This window comes from Rhinoraja longicauda, chromosome 28 (genome assembly GCF_053455715.1).
Source record: "Rhinoraja longicauda isolate Sanriku21f chromosome 28, sRhiLon1.1, whole genome shotgun sequence".
Lineage (NCBI taxonomy): Eukaryota > Metazoa > Chordata > Chondrichthyes > Rajiformes > Arhynchobatidae > Rhinoraja > Rhinoraja longicauda.
Window position 1 is genome coordinate 28817350 of NC_135980.1, and position 25335 is coordinate 28842684.

A 25335-nucleotide genomic window follows, 5' to 3' on the forward strand; every position below is an offset into this window, starting at 1 on the left:
TCCTCACCTCCGTTCTAAATGGACTACCACTTATTCTTAAACTGCGGCCCCTGGTTCCAGACTCCCCCAACATCGGGAACATGTTTCCTGCCTCTAGCGTGTCCAATCCCTTAATAATCTTTTATGTTTCAATAAGATCCCCTCTCATCCTTCTAAATTCCAGTGTATACAAGCCCAGTCGCTCCAGTCTTTCAACATACGACATACAACATATAAGATTATTAAGGGGTATATTATTATGGGGTTGGACACGTTAGAGGCAGGAAACATGTTCCCAATGTTGGGGGAGTCCAGAACAAGGGGCCACAGTTTAAGAATAAGCGGTAGGCCATTTAGAACGGAGATGAGGAAAAACTTTTTTCAGTCAGAGAGTTGTAAATCTGTGGAATTCACTGCCTCAGAAGGCAGTGGAGGCCAAGCCTCTGAATGCATTCAAGAGAGAGCTAGATAGAGCTCTTAAGGATAGCGGAATCAGGGGGTATGAGGAGAAGGCAGGAACGGGGTACTGATTGAGAATGATCAGCCATGATCACATTGAATGGCAGTGCTGGCTCGAAGGGCCGAATGGCCTCCTCCTGCACCTATTGTCTATTGTCCCACTACCCATGTACACGTGGCAGCTAATGATTTTGTTCCCCCTTGCAGCTGCCAGGTTCAATCATGCCAGCAGAACTGACCCAGACCGTCTTGTTCTGCTTTCTGTGGGTTCTGAAGAACGCTGATGAAGCAGCCCTTCAAGAGTGGATCGTGGACCTTCCCGCCCAGCAGCTGCTCGGCCTCCTGGACCTGCTGGACCTCTGCGTGTCCACCTTCGAGTACGAGGTCAGAAGGCCAGAGACGCCACCGGACAAACCCGTTAGCATTTTAGACTTTTTTGTTTCGTTTAATTTAGAGATGCGGTGCGGAAACAGGCCCTTCGGCCCACCGGGCCCGCGCCGACCGGCGATCACCAGCACTGCCCCACGCACAGTGTCCAAGCAGGCTGTTTGTTCCTTGGACTTCAGAGATACAGTGTGAAAACAGGCTCTTCGGCCCAACGAGTCCTACACACACTTGGGACAATTTACATTTGTAACCAAGCCAATTAACCGACAAACCTGTACGTCTTTGGAGTGTGGGAGGAAACCGGAGCATTTGGCACCACGCAAGTCACGGGGAGAACGTGCAAACTCCGTCCACTCAGCATGCTTGGCCAGGATTGAACCCGGGTCTCTGGCGCTGTAAGGCTGCAACTCTACTGAACCAATAGATTTGGTTCAGGCATGACCCTTATTGGGAGAGTATGGAAATAGTTTGCTCCTCACCTTGGGCCTCTGGAGGATGGTGAGGGTGTCAGGTTCATTGAAATCCTAAGGCCAGACTGATTCCTGGCTTGGCAGCCATTGATATTGGTCTTATAGAAACATTGAAAAGCTTAGCTTGTGTGCTATCCAGTCACCTTAACTCAACATGAGTACGATCAAGACACACACACATTTAACAGGTAGTGTAAAGAGAATAATGCAAGAGAACAGAATATGGTGTTACAGCGTTATAGCGTTTCTGTTAGAGGGGAAAACTCCAAGGTCTGTAACAAAATAGGTTGGAAGATCGGGACTACACGCTTTGCGTTAATGGTTATACCGTTCAATAGTCTGCCTTCAGAGGGGAAGAAGCTGTTCCTGAATCTGGTGGCCCTTGCTTTCAAGCTTTTGTATGCATATTTGCCCGACGGGAGAGGTGAGAAGTGAATGAGCGGGGTGAGAAAGGTCCTCGATTATGTCGGCAGCTTTCCTGAGGCAGCATGAAGTGACAGTGAGGAGGTTGGGGCCACATCCACAACACCCCGCAATTTCCTGCGGTCTTGGGCAGGGTTGTCATCGGTTGCCAAGATGCCGCTGTACATGGACTCATCGGTTGCCAAGGTGGCGCCGTGCATGGAGTCATGAGTTGCCAAGGTGGAGCCGTGCATGGACTCATCGGTTGCCAAGGTGGAGCCGTGCATGGACTCATCGGTTGCCAAGGTGGCGCTGTGCATGGAGTCATGAGTTGCCAAGGTGGCGCCGTGCATGGCATCATCAGTTGCCGAGGTGGCGCTGTGCATGGACTCATCGGTTGTCAAGGTGGCACCGTGCATGGAGTCATGAGTTGCCAAGGTGGCGCTGTGCATGGCATCCGCGCTAACGGCCTGCCTCGTCTCTTTCTTATTTTGCTGCTTTGGTCTGTGTTTGCTCGTGTGTTTTTGCATTATGTGGGGGGTGGGAGGGGGTTTGGGAGAAACCTTTCTCTATCCCTTTCCTCGATGGAGATGCGACTTTGTCATTGTATCTCCGTTCGCGCTGCGGCTTTAACATCGTGGAGCTGGCGGTCCCTTTGTTGGGGATCGACTGCGGGGTCCCCGAGACCCGGGTGCTTGTCCGTCCCGTGTTTGTACGTTCCCCACGTGACCTGCATGGGTTTTCTCCAGGAGCTCCGGTTTCCTCCCGTGCTCCAAAAAGACGTACAGGTTTGAAGGTCAATTGGCTTTGGCAAAAATTGTAAATTGTAAATTGTTCCCTAGTGTGTATAGGATAGTGTTAGTGCGTGGGGTGAACACTGTTCGGTGTGGACTTGACTGCTTAGTGTTGTCAACTGTCCCCTCTTAGCCGGGACATCCCCTATTTTGGGCTAAATCAGTTTATAGTTTAATAGGGGACCGCCCTTGTCCCGTATTAGTAGGGTTGCCAACTTCCTCACTCCCGAATATGGGACAAAGGGTGATGTCACCGCCCCGCGCCCCACGTGACCTCACTCAGCCAGCGGCCACGTGCTCCCAGCCCGGGCGGCCGCCATTGGTGGAGCGGGAGCACGTGGCCGCTGGCTGGGTGAGGTCACACGGGGCGCGGGGCGGTGACGTCACCCTTTATCCCTTATTCGGAAGTGAGGAAGTTGGCAACCCCAGGTCAGTGCGGACTTGGCGGGGCGAAGGGCCTGCCTCCACGCTGTATCTCTAAACTAAAACGACCGCACCTGTCCACAGGGCCAGCCGTCCACTGAACAGATCAGCAGTGTTGCTTACCGCAAGTCGAGGGACATGAAGCTGCGGCTGGAGGAGAACATCTTCGGCACCACGGGAGCCCGGCGGGAAATGATGAAACGTCGGGGATATCCAGGTACGATTGCCATCTCCCGTCCCACTTGGACCGTTATCCCACACTCCGTCATCTGCCCCTCGTTCCGTCTGTAAGGCGGGTTCTGTTGGCTGCGTCTCATCTCGTGGAAGAATGGTCTTGCAGCTTGTTGGGGGATTGAGAGCACAGGATACCAGCGCACGCTGCCCTCGGGACGGCTGCCATGGAGAGGAGACGGTTGCCCACCTCTTCACAGAGCGTGGATTTGCCAAGAGAGTCTGGAGAGGTTTGCAAGGGTCCCCGCCACGATTTATTCCAAACAGCTCCGTCACAGAGGTCTCTGTGATCTACGGACTGTTCCCAGGGACGCATTCAGAGACGGACATCGAGCGCTGCTGGAAGGTCATCAACTCGGTGAAAGACGCTCATTGGTCTTCCCGAGCTTTGTTGGCCTCCCAGCGGAGCGAGCTGTCCGTGGGGGAATGTTGTCGACTGGCCCGCTGCAGACTGCAGGAGTACGTGCTGAGGGACGCACTGAAGCTTGGTGCAGCCAATGCCAAGGCCCTGTGGGGGAGGACCACAGTCTAGGGTCCTTCCGCTGCTGGACATGGGGGGCAGGGTGTGGTGGAGACGCCCCTCAGAATAACGGAAGGGATTCCTCGCCAGTGGGCCACGAGTGGAAATGGTGGTTAATTTTGTATAATTTTTTACATTGAATATCTGTGTTGAATGTACGTATAGCCTCCGAGAATGTGGGATGGATTTTTTTAGATTTAGATTTAGATTTAGAGATACAGCGCGGAAACAGGCCCTTCGGCCCACCGAGTCCGTGCCGCCCAGCGATCCCCGCGCATTAACACTATCCTACACACACTAGGGACAATTTTTACATTTACCCAGTCAATTAACCTACATATCCGTACGTCTTTGGAGTGAGGGAAGATCTCGGAGAAAACCCACGCAGGTCACGGGGAGAACGTACAAACTCCATACAGACGGCGCCCGTAGTCAGGATCGAACCCGGGTCTCCGGCGCTGCATTCGCTGTAATGCAGCAACTTTACCGCTGCGCCACTGTGCCGCCCTATGTAGTTTTGGAAGGAACATGTTTTGTATATATTTATTTCTTGAATAAAGTATTTTTTGATAATTTTTTTTTAAATTAAAAAATTGAGAGCACGGGCTCATTTACTCCATTCACACCTCTCCTCACACCATCCCAGTCCAGTGTATAGACTGTGGCAAAGGTGGATCGTGGAGATGAGATTTGCCACCCAATTGATTTAGTTTAATCTAGTTTAGTTTAGATTAGTGTAGTATAGTTTAGTTCAGTTTAGTTTAGTTTAGAGATACAGCATGGAAACAGGCCCACTGGCTCTCAAGTTCACACCAACCAGCGATCCCCATACACTAGTTCTATCCCACATACTAAGGGCAATTTACAGAAGCCAATTAACCTACAAACCTCTACGGTCTTTGGAGTGTGGGGGGAAACCGAAGATTTCGGAGAAAACCCACGCAGGTCACGGGGAGAACCTACAGACGGCACCCGTAGTCGGGATGGAACCCGGGTCTCCGGCGCTGCAAGCGCTGTAAGGCAGCAATTCTACCGCTGCGCCACCGTGCCCTTCTCTCTCTTTATGTCTCACCTAAGCTATTTGTTTCAGGAATTGAGAAGCTGTTCCCCGGGGTGAGCCCGGGTCTGCACGAGAAGTTACGCTGGAGGAAGGATATGACACGGTGGCGACAACCTGTTGGCCGGGACAAGTAAGTACAGCCGTCTGCATCAACCTACGTGCGATTGTGTATGATGTCCTTTATTTATGTGTTGTATCTCATAGAGTCACAGAGTGATACAGCACAGAAACAGGCCCTTCGGCCCAACTCGCCCACACCGGCCAACAATGTCCCAGCTACTCTAGTCCCACCTGCCTGCACTTGGTCCATATCCCTCCAAACCTGTCCTATCCATGTAACTGTCCACTTGTTTCTTAAACGATGGGATAGTCCCAGCCTCAACTACCTCCTCTGGCAGCTTGTTCCTTTCACCCACCACCCTTTGTGTGGAAAAAGTTACTCCTCAGATTCCTATTACATCTTTTCCCCTTCACCTTGAACCTATGTCCTCTGGTCCTCGATTCCCCGATTCTGAGCAAGAGACTCTGTGCATCTACCCGATCTATTCCTATCTGTGGAATTCATGGCCATAGGCAGCCGTGAAGGCCAGGTCATTGGATATTTTTAAGGCGGAGATTGACAGATTCTTGATTAGTATGGGTGTCAGGGGTTACGGGGAGAAGGCAGGAGAATGGAATTGAGAGGGAAAGATAGATCAGCCGTGATGGAATGGTGGAGTAGACTTGATGGGCCGAATGGCCTAACACTGCTCTTAGAACCTATGCACTTATGAGAGCATGCTATTGCATATGATGGTCATGTGTTAGAGATTTTTTGACAATAAAGTATCATTCATTCATTTCATTTGCATAAGGTGGGAAAATTATTTGTTTAGTTTAGTTTAATTTAGCTTGGTGATACAGCGTGGAAACAGGCTCTTCGGCCCACCCAGTCCAGGCTGACCAATGATCGTCGATACTCCAGTGCTCACCTGCACTCTAGAAAGAATATGCAGAAGCCAATTAACCAACAAACCTGCACGTCTTTGGAATGTGGGAGGAAACCAGAGGAAACCCACGCAGGTGACGTGGAGAACGTGCAAACTCCGTACAGACAGCACCCATAGTTAGGATCGAACCCGGATCTCCGGCGCTGTGAGGCAGCAACTCTACCGCTGCGCCACCATGCCACCCCAAGCAAGGATACTTGACAAGGAGTGCAATGTAATTCCATGTGAATTGGAAGCCAATTTTGCCCTTTGTATCCTATCCTTTTCCGCTGAAGTTAGTTCTCAATGCTTTAAGATGGGCTGCCAGTTCAATGCAACCTGTTTCCACTCAAGGTCAGATGCTTCCCTTGTGATCTTACCCAGTTTCAGTTTAGTTTATTGTCACGTGTACCGAGGGGCAGTGAAAAGCTTTTGTCGCGTGCTAACCAGTCAGCAGAAAGACAACACATGATTACAATCGATCCATTTACAGTGTGTAGATGCATGGTAAGGGAATAACGTTTAATGGAAGGTAAAGCCAGCAAAGTCCGATCAAGGATAGTCCGAGGGTCTCCAATGAGGTAGATAGTAGTTCAGCACTGCTCTCTGGCTGTGGTAGGATGGTTCAGTTGCCTGATAACAGCTGGGAAGAAACTGTCCCTGAATCTGGAGGTGTGCGTTTCCCATGTGTGTCACTGTGTGCACATCCGTGTGTACATGCATGGGTGCTCGTGTACGTGTTTGTGTGTGTACTTGTTTGGCCATGAGAGTTTGTGTGTGTGTGTGTGCATATTTGCATGTGCACAAGAGACACTTTTTTTTGCGTGAACACGCAAAAATGGAGGCACATGTTTGCATGCGTGACAATAACCCACACACATGCCTGCTTCCCCTTTGAGTGGATTCCTGTTATTGCTGACTACGTCATTGTGGGCTATTTCTCATGCTGTCGTGTTTGATTACCCGAAGCCAACGAGGATCACCCCAGGAAACAGAGTTCAGTTTAGTTTAGTTTGTTGTCACGCGTACCGAGGTACAGTGAAAAGCTGTTGTTGTGTTCTGTCCAGTCAGCGAAGCGGCAGTACAGGGACTCCCCAGGTTACGATGCTTCGACTTGCGATAGTTCGACTTTGCGATGGCGCAAATGGCAGCGACCCGTAGCGATCGCGATCGTGCGGTTTCAACGCATTTCGACTTACAATACTTTCGGTTTCCGATGGGTTTCTCAAAATTAACCTTTTAATTGCACAGGAAGGCACTGCAGATGCTGGTTTACACCAAAGGTAGACACACCATGCTGGGGTAACTCAGCGGGACAGGCAGCATCTCTGGAGAGAAGGAATGGGCGACGTTTCGGGTTGAGACCCATCTTCAGACGGAGAGTCAGGGGAGGTGGAGACACAGAGATAAGGAAGTGTAAAGTGTGAAAACGAGACATCAAAGGGGATGTAGGTCAAGGAAAATATAGAATTGACCATTGTTAGCTCGGAGAAGGTGATCACGAAGCATACAGAGATAAAATTTAATCAGGGGGACAGTCAGACTGGTCAGAGAACTAGGAAGGGGGAGAGAGGGAAAGCAAGGGTTACTTGAAGTTAGAGAAGTCAATGTTCATACTGCTGGGGTGTAAGCTGCCCAAGCTAAATATGAGGTGCTGTTCCTCCAATTTGCGCTGGGCCTCACTCTGATAATGGAGGAGGCCCAGGACAGAAAGGTCAGGGTGGGGATGGGAGTGGGAGTTAAAGTGTTTAGCAACCTGGTTGCATATTTTGCATATTTTGTATATTTTTAAGGCAGAGATAGACAAATTCTTCATTAGAACATGTGTGGAGAGTTATGGGGAGAAGGCAGGAAAATGGGATTAGGAGGCAGAGATCAGCCATGATTGAATGGCGGTGGACTCGATGGGCCGAATGGCCTAATTCTACTCCTGTAACTTGTGAATTTGTATCAGCGAGTCCCAACGAAGGTTAGTCTATGTGCTATCACGTGGTCCATGGTTTCCCGCGCATTAGAACTGAGCCAGTGGCCAGGATTGGTCTGGCTTGGTCCTGCCTTCGCTTGGCACAGTCTTCTCCTCACTCTGATGCTAACTCAGTGCCTCTTTGTTTATTCCCGTTACTTCAGGGTGAAGTTAGAACTGGAAGAGGAAGCCTTAATCAATGGAAACCTGACTGTGGAAACCAACTTGATTGTGTTGGATACTCTGGAGCTCTTAATCCAGGTATGAAGTGGTGTGGTCTTCTCTGTGTATTATGGACATCAGATATTCCAAGGTTCAAATAAGCACCGTATATTATATTACATGTTATATTATATATTTTAAGCACTAATACCTGACCCCCATGTTTAGCAAACTGTGCATATACAACATTACTCAAGGACTGATTATTTAATTAGTTTAGTTTAGTTTGGTTTTTCGTTGCGTGTACCGAGGTACAGTGAAAAGCTTTTTTGTTGCGTGCTAGCTAGTCACCGGAAATCTTTTCATGATTACAATCAAGCTGTCCACAGTGTACAGATACAGGATAAAGGGAACAACGTTTAGTGCAAGATAACGTCCAGTTAAGTCCGATTAAAGATAGTCCGAGGGTCTCCAATGAGGTAGATGGTAACTCAGGGCCGCTCTCTAGTTGGTGAGAGGACGGTTCAGTTGCCTGATAACAGCTGGGATGCAACTGTCCTTGCATCTGGAGGTGTGATGTTCCACACTTCTGTACCTCTTGCACGCTGGGAGAGGGGAGAATGTCTCTTGCTCTTGTGGTATGAAAGGAAAGACAGAGATAGCACACATTAAGTGTGGCACGGTGGCGCAGCGGTAGAGTAGCTGCCTTACAGCGCCAGCGACCCGGTTTGGATCCTGACAACTGGTGCTGTCTGTACGGAGTTTGTACGTTCTCCCTGTGACCTGCGTGGGCTTTCTCCGGTATCTCCGGTTTCCTCCCACACTCCAAAGACGTGGGTCCAGAGTAGAGGGTGCAACATGTTGAGCTACCACTAGATGGAGCAGGTGGGCCTACTGTCTCCTCCACTCCTGTCCACTGTCCCGCGAAGATTGGTATTGGTGAGTTGATACCAGCTATAACTGGCAGGATGTGGACAAGGGTTGTCTGAACAGGCAATGGGCACTCCAGCCTCCTTCCCTGATCACACAAGGTTCAAACCCGCTTGGTCACCACAGTGGCGGCGACAGTAGAGTTACTTTCTTTCTAGCCTGTTGAACCCCTTATGAATTTTATATGTTTCTATAAGATCCCCTCTCATCCTTCTAAAGTCCAGTGAATATAAGTCTAGTCGACCCATTCTTTCATCATATTGTCAACGGCATTACAGGAATAAATGACTCAGTGCAGGTTCAGTTTAGAGACACAGCGAGGAAACAGGCCCTTCGGCCCACCGAGTCCGTGCCGACCAGCGATCTCTGCATACTCACACTACCCCACACACACCAGGGACACCAGCATTCCCTGCACACTCACACTACCCCACACACACCAGGGACACTTGACATCAATGGCCTACCCCTTATTCTTAAACGTTGCAGCACAGATTTCCGCCGCGTGTTTAACGACATTTTTGTCTTTCCAGTTGTCCAGCCCAATGCCTGAGTTGAAGCCTGTGGTCACAGGGGTCCTGAAGGTCCTGGTCCATAGCTTGTCTTGCAACCAGAGCACCCTGTATCTCAAAGACGGCTTCAACACCCAGAGGGCCATCATCGCCAAGGTAACCAGGCTCTCTGTGAGCAGCACGAACTATAGTGAGTGAATGAACCGTTTAATGTGAGCACGAAATGCAGGAGCAATGGGCCTTACATGGGCTGGAAGTGGCAGCTGTTCAGAACAAACCATCGATGCTCCCATATGTTCATGTTCACCAGTCACAGGAGCAGAATTAGGCCGCTCGGCCCATCGAGTCTACTCCGCCATTCAATCATGGCTGATCTACTCTCCCTCTCAACTCCCATTCTCCTGCCTTCGCCCATAACCCCTGACACCCGCACTCACCCCAAAGACTCATCAAGTGGTTGTGGCATAGAGGCAGGCCATTCGGCCCACTGTGTTTGCACTGGCTCTCTGTCAAATCAACTGTGTGATTCCACTCACCTAGGGTTGCCAACTTTCTCATTCCCAAAGAAGGGACAAAAGGTGACGTCACCGCCCCGCGCCCCATGTGACCTCACCCAGCCAGCGGCCACGTGCTCCTGCTCCACCAATGGCAGCCGCCCGGGCGGGGAGGCAGGTTGCTATGTAACCTCCGTTAGGCGGCGCCCGGGCCTACAGTGGCCCCCGGGCCTACAGTGTCCAGGCCTACAGCGGCCCCCGGGCCTACATTGTCTGGGCCTACAGCGGCCCCCGGGCCTAAAAGTGTCCGGGTCTACAGCGTCCGGGTCTACAGCGGCCCCCGGGCCTACAGCACCCCGGGCCTAGTACGGGACAAGGGCGGTCCCGTACAGGACAAACCAATTTAGCCCTATATACGGGATGTCCCGGCTAATACGGGACAGTTGGCAACCCAACGCTCACCAGACCTTTCCCCGAAGCCTTGCAAGGTTTTCCCCACCATATACTTACCCCCCTGCTCCCCTTAAGGCCACAGTTGACCCGACCTCCCCATCATCTGGACACAGTGCACTCCAGGTTGCAGTCACACACCTGTTGCTCTGCACTCCAGGTAGACACACGATGCTGGAGTAACTCAGCGGGTCAGGCAGCATCTCTGGAGAGAAGGAATGGGTGACGTTTCGGGTCGAGACCCTTCTTCAGACTGATGTCAGGGGAGGGGGCGGGACATATCCTCCTAATCCCATTCTCCTGCCTTCTCCCTATAACCCCTGACACCCGGACTAATCAAGGATCTATTTATCTCTGCCTTAAAAATACCCATTGACTTGGGCTCCACGTCAATGGGTATTCTGTGGCAAAGAATTCCACAGATTCACCACCCTCTGACAAAAGAAATTCCTCCTCATCTCCTTCTTAAATTTAACTGAACGTCCTTTAATTCTGTTGCCATGTCCCCCCTCGTCCTGGACTCTCCCACTGGTGGCCCAGCGGTAGAATTGTGGCCTTCCAGCGAATGCAGCGCCGGAGACCGGCCAACTATCTCTAAACTAAACTACGGGTGCTGTCTGTACGGAGTCTGTACGTTCTCCCTGTGACCTGCGTGGGTTTTCCCCGAGATCTTCGGTGTCCTCCCACACTCCAAATACGTGCAGATTTGTAGGTTAATTGGCTTGGTAAATGCAAAGAAATTGTCACTAGTGTGTTAATTAGTGTTAATGTGCGGGGATCGCTGGTCGGCGCGGACCCGTTGGGCCGAAGGGGCCTGTTTCCGCGCTGTAACTCTAAACTAAACATCCTCTCCACGTCCACTCTATCCAAGGTCAGTACTTATGAATGCGAGTGTGTGAAAGACTGCAGTTTGTCACGGGATTGTTGCAGCTGGTGTTCGGGCCAGCAGTGCATGCTGCACTGTTGGCGGCCGTTGCATGTTTGTGGTGACTGTTTTGCCGCTGTGTCCCTGCTGCAGTTCCCGGAGGTGCTGTTTGAGGGGGACTCGGAGCATTGCATGGAGCTGTGCTCGCTGCTGCTGCACAGGTCCACCAGTCACTTTGAGAGCACGCGGACCCAAGCCTCAGCCTCCCTGTACCTGCTCCTGAGGCAGAGCTACCGCGCGGTGAGTAACCGTCGTCACCCCCCACCCCCACCCCACCCCCACAGTTTCTTCCCAGCAGTTACCAGGCAACTGAATCATCCCACCACAACCAGAGAGCAGTGCTGAACTACTATCTACCTCTGTGGTGACCCTGGGACTATCCTTGATCGGACTTTGGTGGCTTTGCCTTGCACTAAACGTTATTCCCTGATCATGCATCTATACACTGTAAACGGCTCGATTGTAACCATATTGCCTTTCCGCTGATTGGATAGCGCGCATCAAAAGCTTTTCACTGTACTGCACCGAACTGTAGTGTTTCCCTGCAAAGTCTGGTCAAGGATAGTCAGCCATGATCACATTGAATGGTGGTGCTGGCTCGAAGGGCCGAATGGCCTACTCCTGCACCTATTGTCTATTGTCTAGTCCGAGGATTGCCAATGAGGTAGATGGTAAGTCCAGCACTGCTGTACCAAGGCTGTTTTTCTGTGTTGGCGATCTACAGTGTTGCAGTAGTCATTTTTTAGGTGCCACTGGTGCCAGAGTGGCCTTTGTTAAATTCCCCGCTGTTTACTTTGGCTGTTACTTTATCGAGGTGCCGGAGTGGCGCTCCGGTGCACTCAGGTGAGCTCCAGCAGCACTGCCCACTGGTGATCTACCACTTGCCATTTTTACATGGAAGGAACGCCTAACTCTTCCACCCTGATCTTTCAGGCAGCAACGTGCTTTGTAAACTGCACAGCTTCCGTAGATTACAACCACAGCCAAGCCTTTGACTGTGGCACGTGTCGTAACTTGCTCACAGAATGAATGGGCAGCGTGGAACCGGAAGCCAAGTCCTGAGGTGGAATTAAAACCCACTGCGTTAGATAGAGGAAAGGGTGTCGATAAAGGAGACCACACTCACCCGGCGAGAGTTGATGGGCAAAGAGATCTGGAGGTGATACTAGGGTAGACACAAAATGCTGGAGTAACTCAGCAGGTCAGGCAGCATCTCTGGAGAGAAGGAATGGGTGACGTTACGGGTCGAGACCTTTCCTCAGATGATACTATATTGGAAATGGGTATCAAACCCATGGGTAGAGTTGCTGCCTTACAGCGCCAGAGACCCGGATTCGATCCTGACTACGGGTGCTGTCTGTACGGAGTTTGTACGGAGTTTGTACGTTCCCCCCGTGACCTGCGTGGGTGCTCCAGTTCCATCCCACGTTCTGGTTTTCAGACAACGATAATGTATTGTCATGTGTACCCAGGTAAAGTGAAATGCTATGTTTTGGCTACAACCCAGTAAAACCCCGTATAGCAGAGCTCGCCCAGACAAGAGGCCCCACGTTTCTGCCGCCGACATAGTTACAAAAGTTCACCAAGGATTCCAATCTACTGCCTACCGCCAAACCTGACAGCAGCCCCTCTCCCCCCATCCGCTCCCCTCTCCACCCCCCTGACCCCCCCAACACTCCCGCCCCCACTCCCCCCGCCAGATCCTCCTTTGATCCCAGCGGCTTAAACATAGAAACATAGAAAATATGTGCAGGAAGAGGCCATTTGGCCCTTCGAGCCAGCACCGCCATTCATTGTGATCATGGCTGATCATCCACAATCAGTAACCCGTGCCTGCCTTCTCCCCGTAGCTCTACGGGGAGCTCTATCTAACTCTCTTTTAAATTCATCCAGTGAATTGGCCTCTACTGCCCTCTGTGGCAGAGAATTCCACAAATTCACAACTCTCTGGGTGAAAACATTTTTTCTCACCTCAGTTTTAAATGGTCTCCCGTTTATTCTTAGACTGTGGCCCCTGGTTCTGGACTCCCCCGACATTAGGAACATTTTTCCTGCATCTAGCTTGTCCAGTCCTTTGTAGTTTGTAGGTCAACTGGCTTCTGTAAAATGTCCTTAGCGTGTCGGATGGAACTAGTGCACGGGTGATTGATGGTCGGCGTGGACTCGATGGGCCGAAGGGCTTGTTTCCGCGCTGGATCTCCAAACTAAGCTACACGGTACAACCTGATATTGAACGCGAAGCAACAGTATTTTCCAGAGTATTCCACTTTGAATGTTGCTAACTTGCCTTTTCTGTTCAGCATTTTCCAAAAGCAAAAATGTACATCACTCTAACGCTGGCATCGATGGCAGAGAAACTATCTAACCAGGATAAGCAATGTCTCCAGAAATCTCTCACGATGATCCTAACTTACTTGGAAGCAGACAGAGCCATGGAGAGAACCAACTTCCCAGTGCAGGTAACGACATGCTAAACATTATAAGTTCATAAGTGATAGGAGCAGTTCGCGGGTCGGCACGGACTTGGTGGGCCGAAGGGCCTGTTTCCATGCTGTATCTCTAAGGAAAGGTCTTAAGGATAGCGGATTCAGGGGGTATGGGGAGAAGGCAGGAACGGGGTACTGATTGAGAATGATCAGCCATGATCACATTGAATGGCGGTGTTGGCTCGAAGGGCCGAATGGCCTCCTCCTGCACCTATTGTCTATTGTCATAAGTGATAGGGGCAGAATGGGGCCATTTGGCCCATCGAGTCTACTCCGCCATTCAATCATGGCTGATCTATCTCTCCCTCCTAACCCCATTCTCCTGCCTTCTCCCCGTAACCCCTGACACCCGCACTAATCAAGAATCTATCTATCTCTGCCTTACATTAAATTAAATTAACTTTAGTCTTTATCACAGGGCAAGTGTTATGATTGTTTTGCAAAGACCGAACAGCTTTTCACTGTACCTCGGTACACGTGACGGTAAACTGAACTGAACTGAGACCGCTGATCTTTCAGGTGGAGGAGTTTTTGCGGAACTTGAACGGGGTGCTGAGTGACACGGTGAAGCTGCAGGAGTTCCCCGAGGACGTGGACATGCAGATTGACCTGATGTACAGGTAATGCCCTTGAGGACATTGACCTACCTGCGCGCCTCACACAGTGTGTGGGGAGGGAGATCGAGACCCTTCCTTCAGACTCATGTGTGGGACTGTCATATGTTGAAAGACTGGAGCGGCTAGGCTTGTATACACTGGAATTTAGAAGGATGAGAGGGGATCTTATCGAAACATATAAGATTATTAAGGGGTTGATTTATTCACAAAATGCTGGAGTAACTCAGCAGGTCAGGCAGCATCTCGGGAGAGAAGGAATGGGTGACGTTTCGGGTCGAGACCCTTCTTCAGACTGATGTCAGGGGGGCGGGACAAAGGAAGGATATAGGTGGAGACAGGAAGATAGAGGGAGATCTGGGAAGGAGGAGGGGAAGGGAGGGACAGAGGAACTATCTAAAGTTGGAGAAGTCGACGTTCATACCACTGGGCTGCAAACTGGCCAGGCGAAATATGAGGTGCTGCTCCTCCAACTTCCGGCGGGCCTCACTATGGCACTGGAGGAGGCCCATGACAGAAAGGTCAGACTGGGAATGGGAGGGGGAGTTAAAGTGCTGGGCCACCGGGAGATCAGTTTTGTTAATGCGGACCGAGCGCAGGTGTTCAGCGAAGCGATCGCCGAGCCTGCGCTTGGTTTCGCCGATGTAGGGGTTGGATGTGTTAGAGGCAGGAAACATGTTCCCAATGTTGGGGGAGTCCAGAACCAGGGGCCACGGTTTAAGAATAAGGGGTAGGCCATTTAGAACAGAGATGAGGAAAAACTTTTTCAGTCAGAGAGTTGTGAATCTGTGGAATTCTCTGCCTCAGAAGGCAGTGGAGGCCAATTCTCTGAATGCATTCAAGAGAGAGCTAGATAAGCTCTTAAGGATAGCGGAGTCAGGGGGTATGGGGAGAATGCAGGAACGGGGTACTGATTGAGAATGATCAGCCATGATCACATTGAATGGCGGTGCGTACAGGCTCAAAGGGCCGAATGGCCTCCTCCTGCACCTATTGTCTATTGGCCGGGGCACGTTTCGCCTTTGCCGTTATGCTGATGCGGTGTGTGCTTCCTCCACAGGGTTGCGAAGGGTTTGCAGAGTTACGTGGACCTGCGCCTGCTGTGGCTACGCAAGATCACGGTGAAGCACTTGCAGCGCCAAAGCTTCGCCGAGGCCGCGCACTGCCTGGTGCACAGCGCCGCCCTGCTGGCCGAGTATTTGAACCGCGTGGACGGGTCGGTCCATCTGCCCATGGGCAGCGTGAGCTTCCAGGTCAGCAGCCTAGGCAGCGCGCCCGTACTACGCAGGAAGGAACTGCAGGCGCCGGTTTTAAACCGAAGACAGACACAAAGGGCTGGAGTAACTCAGCGGGCCAGGCAGCATCTCTGGAGGGAAGAAATGGGCGACGTTTCGGGATGACACCCTTCTTCAGACCCCATTCCTTATGGGCAGATATGGGTGGAGATGGGAAGATGTGGCTAGTGGTGGGATCCCGTTGGAGGCGGTGGAAATGTCTCCAGGATTATGTGTTGTACGCGACGGCTGATGGGGTTGACCCGCTGAGTTACTCCAGCATTTTGTGTCCACCTTAGGTAAATACACACAGTCGTTTACGCAGAGAAGGGTAATCGAGAACCAGAGGACATTGGTTTAAGATGAGGGGCGGGAAAGATTTAAAAGGAACCTTTGGGGTTTATCTTTTTCCCACAAAGGTTGTATGGAACGAGGTGCTGGAGGAGGTAGTTGACGCAGGGACTATCATAATGTTTAAGAGACATTTGGACAGGTATATGAATGGGACAGGTTCAGAGCGTAGTGGGCCAAGGGCAGGAAGGTGGGACTAGTGAAGATGGGACATGTTGGTCGGTGTGGACAGGTTGGGTTGAAGAGCCTGTTACCACACCGTATGATTAAAAAAGCCCAAATGAAGTTAAAGATACATCCAGAAACTATTTATAAAAACATTGTGTCTCCGCAGCTCCGCCCTTGCTCCCCCTTTCCCTTAGTCCTTAGACCGCACCTGGAGAACTGTGTGCAGTTTGGTCCCCAAATTTGAGGAAGGATATTCTTGCTATTGAGGGCGTGCAGCGTAGGTTCACTAGGTTAATTCCCGGAATGGCGGGAGTGTCATATGTTGAAAGACTAGAGCGACTAGGCTTGTATACACTGGAATTTAGAAGGATGAGAGGGGATCTTATCGAAACGTATAAGATTATTAAGGGGTGGGACACGCTAGAGGCAGGAAACATGTTCCCAATGTTGGGGGAGTCCAGAACCAGGGGCCACAGTTTAAGAATAAGGGGTAGGCTATTTAGAACAGAGATGAGGAAAAACCTTTTTCAGCCAGAGAGTTGTAAATCTGTGGAATTCTCTGCCTCAGAAGGCAGTGGAGGCCAATTCTCTGAATGCATTCAAGAGAGAGCTAGATAGAGCTCTTAAGGATAGCGGAGTCAGGGGGTGTGGGGAGAAGGCAGGAACGGGGTACTGATTGAGAATGATCAGCCATGATCACATTGAATGGCGGTGCTGGCTCGAAGGGCCGAATGTCCTACTCCTGCACCTATCGTCTATTATCTATTGATTCTTGGATGTTGACATCCTTTGATTGGCCATTGGCAATCTATGTCTTGGGATTGGTTGGTGGTCCATGATTCTCCTTTGGTCTTCTCTCTCCTTTCTTCACCAGAAAATCTCCCTCAATGTCCTGGAGGAATCCTTGGTGTCTGAAGATATATTTTCCATGGAGAGGGAGGGTATTTGGGCGGGAAACTCACTGACTGAAGAGGGTCTCTTGAAGTTGCTGGACGAGGCGGCTAAGTTCTTTAACAAGGTACACGTTCACCTTTTTGTAAAGCTACGCGTCGGCTGTTAAGAACAGCGTTTCTGGTTCATTGCGTCTGAAGAAGCATCTCTCAGCGCTCTTCACGTTTCACTCAGCTGGCTTACTAACCAAAGGCCCGAGCCACTTCTGAAATATTAATAGTTCAGAGAGATACAACGTGGAAACAGGCCCTTTCGGACCACCGGGTCCGCGCCGACCAGCGATCCCCGCACACTAACACTATCCTACGCACACTAGGGTCAATTTTTACATTTACCAAGCCAATTAACCTACAAACTTGTACGTCTTTGGAGTGTGGGAGGAAACCGAAGATCTCGGAGAAAACCCACAGACAGCACCCGCAGTCGGGATGGAACCCGGGTCTCCGGCGCTGCATTCGCTGTAAGGCAGCAACTCTACCGCCGCGCCACCGTGCCGCCCCTAATTTTGCAGCCACATTCAAGGCATCAAATATCACCATCTGAAGCACCACAGGAAGGAAACTACATACCGCACATAACTGAGAGCCATGTGTCCACGTCTATTCACAGTCCTAGAATAGACACAAAATGCTGGAGTAACTCAGCGTGGCAGGCAGCATCTCTGGAGGGAAGGAATGGGTGACGTTTGGGGTCGAGACCCTTCTTCACACTGACTCAGTCTCAGTCAGACTCAGTCCGAAGAAGGGTCTCAGCCCAAAACGTCACCCATTCCTTCTCTCCGGAGATGCTGCCTGTCTTGCTGAGTTACTCCAGCATTTTGTGTCTATCTTCAGTGTAAACCAGCATCTGCAGTTCCTTCTTACACAGTGTGTCTATCTAGTCTAGTGATTCTGATTCTTGGCTACCAGCTTGGAGCTTGCTTGAAACGTAAGCTCAGACGGGGGAAACAATGTCAGTAGATTGGACACAATCACACTTCTTTGTGTCCAGTTTTATCTACAGTTTCACTTGCCATCTATTGTCGAATGTTCTTACACTGTTCAGTGAAACAATGTAAATGGACCTTTACCCAACATTTAATCTTTGCTATATCTATGCTCCAGTTTTTTGACAGAACAGTATTAGCAGTGTCTTTGTTTAATTTAGTTTAGTTTAGAGATACAGCGCAGAAACAGAAACACTAACACGATCCTACACACACTAGCGATGATTTACAATTATTCCAAGCCAATTAAACTACACGTCTTTGGAGTGTGGGAGGATACTGGGGAACTCGGAGAAAACTCACGCAGGTCACGGGGAGAACGTACAAACTCCGTACAGACAGCACCCGTAGTCAGGATCGAACCTGGGTGTCCGGCGCTGTAAGGCAGCAACTCTACCGCTGCACCATGTGTCAAAAAATTATCGCTCCATACTAAACCTGACCTGTGTAGGAAGGAACTGCGGATGCTGGTTTAAATCGAGGATAGTCACAAAAAGCTGGAGTAACTCAGCGGGTCAGACAACACCTCTGGCGAAAAGGAATAGGTGGAGACAGTTGTCTGTACTGTGAAGACTGGTCTTTCAACAGCTTGTGGTGCAGATGGAACTTAACTGTACTTATTTATTTCATAGTGTATAGGATCCTTGCACTGTGCACTGTGTAAGATAAATTAAATTCTTTTTTGAAAATAGGATTTTTTATCAGGATATGTTACATTGGTGCTTTTACAGTGCGGAATCTATAACAAAATAAAATCTTCATTGTTTTTAAAGGCAGAATTTTATGAAGTGGTTTATGAGATTCACAAGCTCATAATCCCGATTGCTGAATTTCATCGGAATATCAAGAAACTCTCAGTTATTCACGGAAACCTGAAGGAAACGTTTGATCTGATCCTGAGTGAGGTAAATGTTCCTGTTGCTGGTGTGAAGGCATGATGTTGGCATGAAGGCGTGATGTTGGCGAAGGCGTGTTGCTGGCGTGAAGGCGTGTTGCTGGCGTGAAGGCGTGTTGCTGGCGTGAAGGTGTGATGTTGGCGTGAAGGCGTGTTGCTGGCGTGAAGGCGTGTTGCTGGCATGAAGGCGTGTTGCTGGCGTGAAGGCGTGTTGCTGGCGTGAAGGCGTGATGTTGACGTGAAGGCGTGTTGCTGGCATGAAGGTGTGATGTTGACGTGAAGGCGTGTTGCTGGCGTGAAGGCGTGTTGCCGGCGTGAAGGCGTGATGTTGACGTGAAGGCGTGATGTTGGCGTGAAGGCGTGATGCTTGCGGGAAGGCGTGATGTTGGTGTGAAGGCGTGTTGGCGTGAAGGCGTGATGTTGGCGTGTAGGCGTGATGTTGGCGTGAAGGCGTGTTGCTGGTGTGAAGGCGTGATGTTGGCGTGAAGGCGTGATGTTGGCGTGTAGGCGTGATGTTGGCGTGAAGGCGTGTTGTTGGCGTGAAGGCGTGATGTGGGCGTGATGGCGTGAAGGCGTGTTGCTGGTGTGAAGGCGTGATGTTGGCGTGTAGGCGTGTTGTTGGCGTGAAGGCCTGATGTTGGCGTGAAGGCGTGTTGCTGGCGTGAAGGCCTGATGTTGGCGTGAAGGCGTGTTGCTGGCGTGAAGGCGTGAAGGCGTGATGTTGGTGTGAAGGTGTGTTGTTGGCGTGAAGGGCCTCCTCCTGCACCTGTGTTCTATGTTTCTATGTTTCTAATCGTATGTTGCAGGATAAGAAGAGAATGTTTGGGACATATTTCCGTGTGGGATTCTACGGATCACTGTTTGGAGAACTGGATGACCAGGAATACGTCTACAAGGAGCCAGCGATCACTAAACTGGTGGAAATCTCCACAAGATTAGAGGTAATGGATCTGATGAATTAATGAAAATATTCAAGATTAAGATCGCTGGATATTTGGGGAAGTGGGATTAGTGCGGAACATGGTGCTGAGGACTGATTGAATAGTGGCGCGGGCACAGAGGGTCGAATGGCCTGCTTCTCGTGTAGTCATAGAGTGATGCAGATTGGAGACAGGCCCTTCAGCCCAACTTGCCCATGCAACCAACATGCCCCATCTACACCAGTCCCACCTCCCTGCGTTTGGCCCACATCCCTCTAAACATGTCCTTTCCATGTACCTGTCTAAATGTTTCCTAAATGTTATGGTAGTCGCTGCCTCAACTACCTCCTTTTTAAAATTATTCATCAAAAATATTTATTCAAACATTAAAATAATATATCCAATGTAATAAAACCGAAACAGAACCCACCACCATAATATAAGACAAACAATAAACTATTATACAACTATCTGACACTCCTTGTCCAGGATATTTATTCACAAAAATGTTGGAGTAACTCAGCAGGTCAGGCAGCATCTCAGGAGAGAAGGAATGGGTGACGTTTCTTCAGTCTGAAGAAGGGTCTCGACCCGAAACGTCACCCATTCCTTCTCTCCTGAGATGCTGTCTGACCTGCTGAGTTACTCCAGCATTTTGTGAATAAATACCTTCGATTTGTACCAGCATCTGCAGTTATTTTCTTACACTCCTTGCCCAGGATGCATTCTACCCCCCAGCAGTCCCGGAAACCCCCCAGAGTGCCCGTGGACAGCGCATGGTCCCTCTCTAACCCCACCCGGGCGCGGACGGACGTAACCCCGGAAACGGGGCAGGCAGCCGGCTCGGGCAGAGCCCTCTTCCGCCTGCCTCAACTACCTCCTGCAGCAGCTCGCTTCACTCACCCACCGCCCACTGTGTGAGTGGATGTACCAATCTCATGTAATATTTAATTGCGTGAATGACGAGTTGGAACTTCTACTTAATGTGATTGTTTGCCGCAGGAATTTTACAAAGCGGTGTTCGGGCAAGATCGTGTGGAGATTATTAAAGATTCTGCACCGGTTAAGAAGGAGAACCTGGAACCGGACAAGGTGTGTTGTTTGTGGTCACTGGTGTGGCCAAATACACTGTCAACTAAAACTAGGAGCAACAATACTATGGGGAGTGTGGAGACTGGGCAATAGTGGTGGGCCGGGGCAGGCACACAGTGTACAGGTGTGCAATGGTAGTGGGCCGGGGCAGACACACAGTGTACAGGTGGGCAATAGTAGTGGGCCGGGGCAGACACACAGTGTACAGGTGTGCAATAGTAGTGCACAAGGGCAGAGATGCTGCCTGACCCGCTGAGTTACTCCAGCTTTTTGTGTCTGCCTTGAGTCTGAGAAGAGTCGGAGGCCATTTAAAACTGAGGTGAGAAAAAACGTTTTCACCCAGAGAGTTGTGAATCTGTGGAATCCTCTGCCACAGAAGGCAGTGGAGGCCAAATCACTGGATGGATTTAAGAGAGAGTTAGATAGAGCTCGAGGGGGCTAGTGGAATCAAGGGATATGGGGAGAAGGCAGGCACGGGTTACTGATTGGGGACGATCAGCCATGATCACAATGAATGGCGGTGCTGGCTTGAAGGGCCGAATGGCCTCCACCTGCACCTATTTTCTATGTTTCTATGTTATGTGGAGAAGGCAGGGGAATGGGGCTAGGAGGGAGAGATGGACCAGCCATCCATTGAATGGCGGTTTAGACCTGATGGGCCGAATGGCCTAATTCTGCTTCTATCACTTATGATCGTCAGAAGATGACGAAAGCATTAAAACGTGCTGTGCTTCACAGGCCTATGTCCAGGTGACCTACGTTGAGCCCTACTTTGAAGAGTATGAGCTGAAACATCGCGTCAGCAACTACGAGCGGAGCTCCAACCTTCGGCAGTTCATCTACAGCACTCCATACACGTTGAACGGCCGTGCCCACGGCGAGCTCAGCCAGCAGTACAAGCGCAAAACCATCCTGACCACCTCAGACGCTTTCCCTTACATCAAGACCAGGATCAATGTCATAGACAAACAGGAGGTGAGCTGATACCATGAGTTCATTAGAGACAGGAGCGGAATTTAGCCATTCGGCCCTTCGTCTACTCCAGCCTTTCAATCATGGCTAGTCTATCTCTCCCTCCTAACCCCATTCTCCTGCCTTCTCCCCATAACCCCTGACACCCGCACTAATTAAGAATCTATCTAAGCGAGACAAAATGCTGGAGTAACTCAGCGGGACAGGCAGCATCTCTGGAGAGAAGGAATGTGTGACGTTTCAGGTCGAGACCCTTCTGTCCAGAGATGCTGCCTGACCCGCTGAGTTACTCCAGCATTTTGTGTCTACCTTCGATTTAAACCAGCATCTGCAGTTTTTTTCCGACTAAGAATCTACCTATCTAGGCCTCGGCCTCCACAGCCTTCTGTGGCAATGAATTCCACAGATTCACCACAATCTCAACACTCGAGGGGCAGCTTGGCTCAGGCGTTTGAACCTTGCCCACTAAACATTGTGCCATTCAGCCCCTCAAGCCCGTTCTACTCCTTTAGTTCTTTGCTGATGTCCTTCTCAAACCTGTTTGCTGCCTTTGTACCATGTACCTCCATGTCTTCACCCAGTGATAATCAGTCAATCTCCGCCTGAAAGGTTTCCATGGGACTGGCAGTGACAATGTTCCAGTCAGTCATATTCATAGAGAGCCATAGAGTGATACAGCGTGGAAGCAGGCCTTTCAGCCCAACCTGGCCGCATCGACCAACATGTCCCATCTACACCAGTCCCACCTGCCTGTGCTTGGCCCATATCCCTCCAAACCTTTCCTACCTGTATACCTGTCTAAATGTTTCTTGCGTGTAGGAAAAAAAACTGCAGATGCTGGTTGAAATTGAAGACAGACACAAAATGCTGGAGTAACTCAGCGGGTCAGGCAGCATCTCTGGAGAGAAGGGTCTCGACCCGAAACGTCACCCATTCCTTCTCTCCCGAGATGCTGCCTGACCCGCTGAGTTACTCCAGCATTTTGTGTCTACCTAAATGTTTCTTAACCCAGCCTCAACTACCTCCTCCGGCAGCTCGTTCCACACACCCACCACCCTTTGTGTGAATTTGTTTTACAACCTTTGAGCACCAGGGTGCTTTCTGGTCTAGGGTGCTTTCTGGTCTCCCTCTGTTATATCTGCTCTGGAACTTTGAGATGTTGTCCCATTAGAATGGATTCCACACAATTAGAAGGTATTTTCCCTGCACGTTCCCTTTTAGACCCCTCCTCACTCTTCTAAACTGAGGGAAATTCAAGTCATTTTATGCCAGTGCTCATCATAGTTTAACCCTTGAACATCACCATCAGTTTGGTGAATTTGCGCCATATTTTTCACCAGGTCCAAAGGACTGTGCATTGCCCTTAAATGAACGTATAATTTCACCCGAAGTCAATGACCAGGGGCCATGGGTTTATATTAATTGGTGGAAAGATTGGAGGAAAAATGATCTCTCTCATTGGGGTGTGTTGGTCTGGACACTGGCTCAGAGGGTGGTGTAGTCACAAACCCTCAGCAGGGTGGAACGTTACCAGCGGGTCAGGCAGCGTCTCTGGAGAGAAGGAATGGCCGACGTTTCGGGTCGAGACCCTTCTTCAGACTGAGACTCCGGGGAGAGGGGAACGAGAATGGGCCGTGGACCACGGGCTAGGGGTGGAAAGAGCACAAAGTCCTTTAATGCCCGTCAAGTCATGATGGACCATCATTGGCAGTCTCGATAGACCACGGAGGTCTCCCGGGTCTTTGCTGCTTGCGTTGGCAGCGTCTGCTGTGGCTGACCAGTCCAATTCTCCAATGACGGTCTTTGCCGCCCATGGGGACAGATAAAGGAGGTCTTTGGGGCTGTAGAAGCCTGCTTCTTGCTGCCGGCCCTCCTCTCCGCATCACCCAACCTCCTGCCCATATCCGCCCTCAGAATGCCTTCCTGGATAATCTCACGCCACATGGAGCGATCCACTGCCACAGCTTCCCAGTGGTCAGTGTTGATGCCACAAGCCTCCATATCCCACTTGCAGGCCTCTTTGAAGCGGAGAACCGGTCGCGATGGACCAGTTGTACATTATTACGATTCTGCAATTGGATCCACAGTGGATTGTCCCATTCTTCCTCTCATCCAGAGCAATTTGCTACAGACTTTTCCGTTCACTTAATCCAACTTTGTTCTTTTCTCACCTCCATCCATCTACTTACCGCGTCACCAACTCCGTCACACCCCACACCCTACCCCTTTCATCGAGTCTTCACTAAGTATGATTGCAAGCAAGCAACACGTGGCTTACCTGACCATCAAAATTTCTCCAACCTCCCAACCAACCTCTGCTCAGCCTAGAACTTGACTTCACGTTATTCCCTTTATCATGTATCTATACACTGTAAAATGGCTCAATTGTAATCATGTATTGTCTTTCTGCTGAATGGTTAGCATGCAACAAAAGCGTTTCACTGTACCTCGGCACGCGTGACAATAAACTGAACTAAACTAAACTAAACTTGGAGTTGTTGAGCATCACCAAGCAATGTTACAATTTCAGCAATCCCACCATCTGGGTAAAACATTAAAGTCAGCGTAGACACAAAATGCTGGAGTGGCTCAGCGGGACAGGCAGCATCTCCGGAGAGAAGGTTACAGGTGACGTTTCGGGTCGAGACCCTTCTTCAGCCCAGCGGGATTGAAGAAGGGTCTCGACCCGAAACGTCGCCCATTCATTCTCTCCAGAGACGCTGCCTGGCCCGCCGAGTTACTCCAGCATTTTGTGTCTATCTTCGGTTTAAACCAGCATCTGCAGTTCCTTTCGGCACATTAAAGTCAGCATTGTAGGATGCAAGTTGCTGGAGTAACTCAGCGGGTCAGGCAGCATCTCTGGATAACATAGATCGGCGACGTTTTGAATAGGGTCCCTTCTTCATAGTTGCTGGGTGTTGCAGGTGAAACAAAAGATGCTTTGTGATTATTGGAAGGATCTTGGCTCCAAGACCACAGCCCTTCTTTAACTAACCCCACTAAATTGGATGGCTGTTGGAGGGATGGATTTTACTGTGCACATGTACTGTAGTTGGAACTGTAAACTCCATAACAGACCTGACACTTAATTTAACCACACTCTGGATATTTAATTTGCAACAGCATGCATTGTAAAAACAAAGAAATGATTTAAACATTTTTGTTCCAGTTCTGCGTGTCTTTAGTATCAGTTGAAAAACGCCTTGTGGAAAGGATTTTCTGTGATGTTGTAAAATATAATGCATGCGGCCAGAGCTAAATAATACAGTGTAAACCTAAACCACTTCTTGACAGTGTGATGAGTAAATATAAAACAATAAATGGCAAAACAGCTGGAATGGATAAAATATAAGTACACAGCAATTGAGGGCTGCAGGGTCGAGGAGCCTGGGTCGAGGGGCCTGGGTCGAGGGGCCTGGGTCGAGGGGCCTGGGTCGAGGGGCCTGGGTCGAGGGGCCTGGGTCGAGGGGCCTGGGCCGAGGGGCCTGGGCCGAGGGG

The 25335-nt window shown here is 50.2% G+C and overlaps 1 protein-coding gene across 1 annotated transcript in view; it reads left to right on the top strand.

Moving 5' to 3' along the window:
- LOC144607345 (dedicator of cytokinesis protein 7-like) overlaps positions 1 to 25335 on the top strand; it is a 160536-nt gene that overhangs the window by 125941 nt on the left and 9260 nt on the right. Inside the window, exons 30-43 of the mRNA XM_078424111.1 lie at positions 646 to 822; positions 2999 to 3131; positions 4756 to 4855; positions 7821 to 7917; positions 9282 to 9416; positions 11223 to 11369; positions 13430 to 13588; positions 14135 to 14235; positions 15290 to 15482; positions 16897 to 17040; positions 18732 to 18863; positions 19660 to 19794; positions 20776 to 20865; positions 21604 to 21840. Of these exons, the coding sequence (XP_078280237.1) occupies positions 646 to 822; positions 2999 to 3131; positions 4756 to 4855; positions 7821 to 7917; positions 9282 to 9416; positions 11223 to 11369; positions 13430 to 13588; positions 14135 to 14235; positions 15290 to 15482; positions 16897 to 17040; positions 18732 to 18863; positions 19660 to 19794; positions 20776 to 20865; positions 21604 to 21840 (1980 nt within the window). The remainder of the gene's footprint in view (positions 1 to 645; positions 823 to 2998; positions 3132 to 4755; positions 4856 to 7820; positions 7918 to 9281; positions 9417 to 11222; positions 11370 to 13429; positions 13589 to 14134; positions 14236 to 15289; positions 15483 to 16896; positions 17041 to 18731; positions 18864 to 19659; positions 19795 to 20775; positions 20866 to 21603; positions 21841 to 25335) is intronic.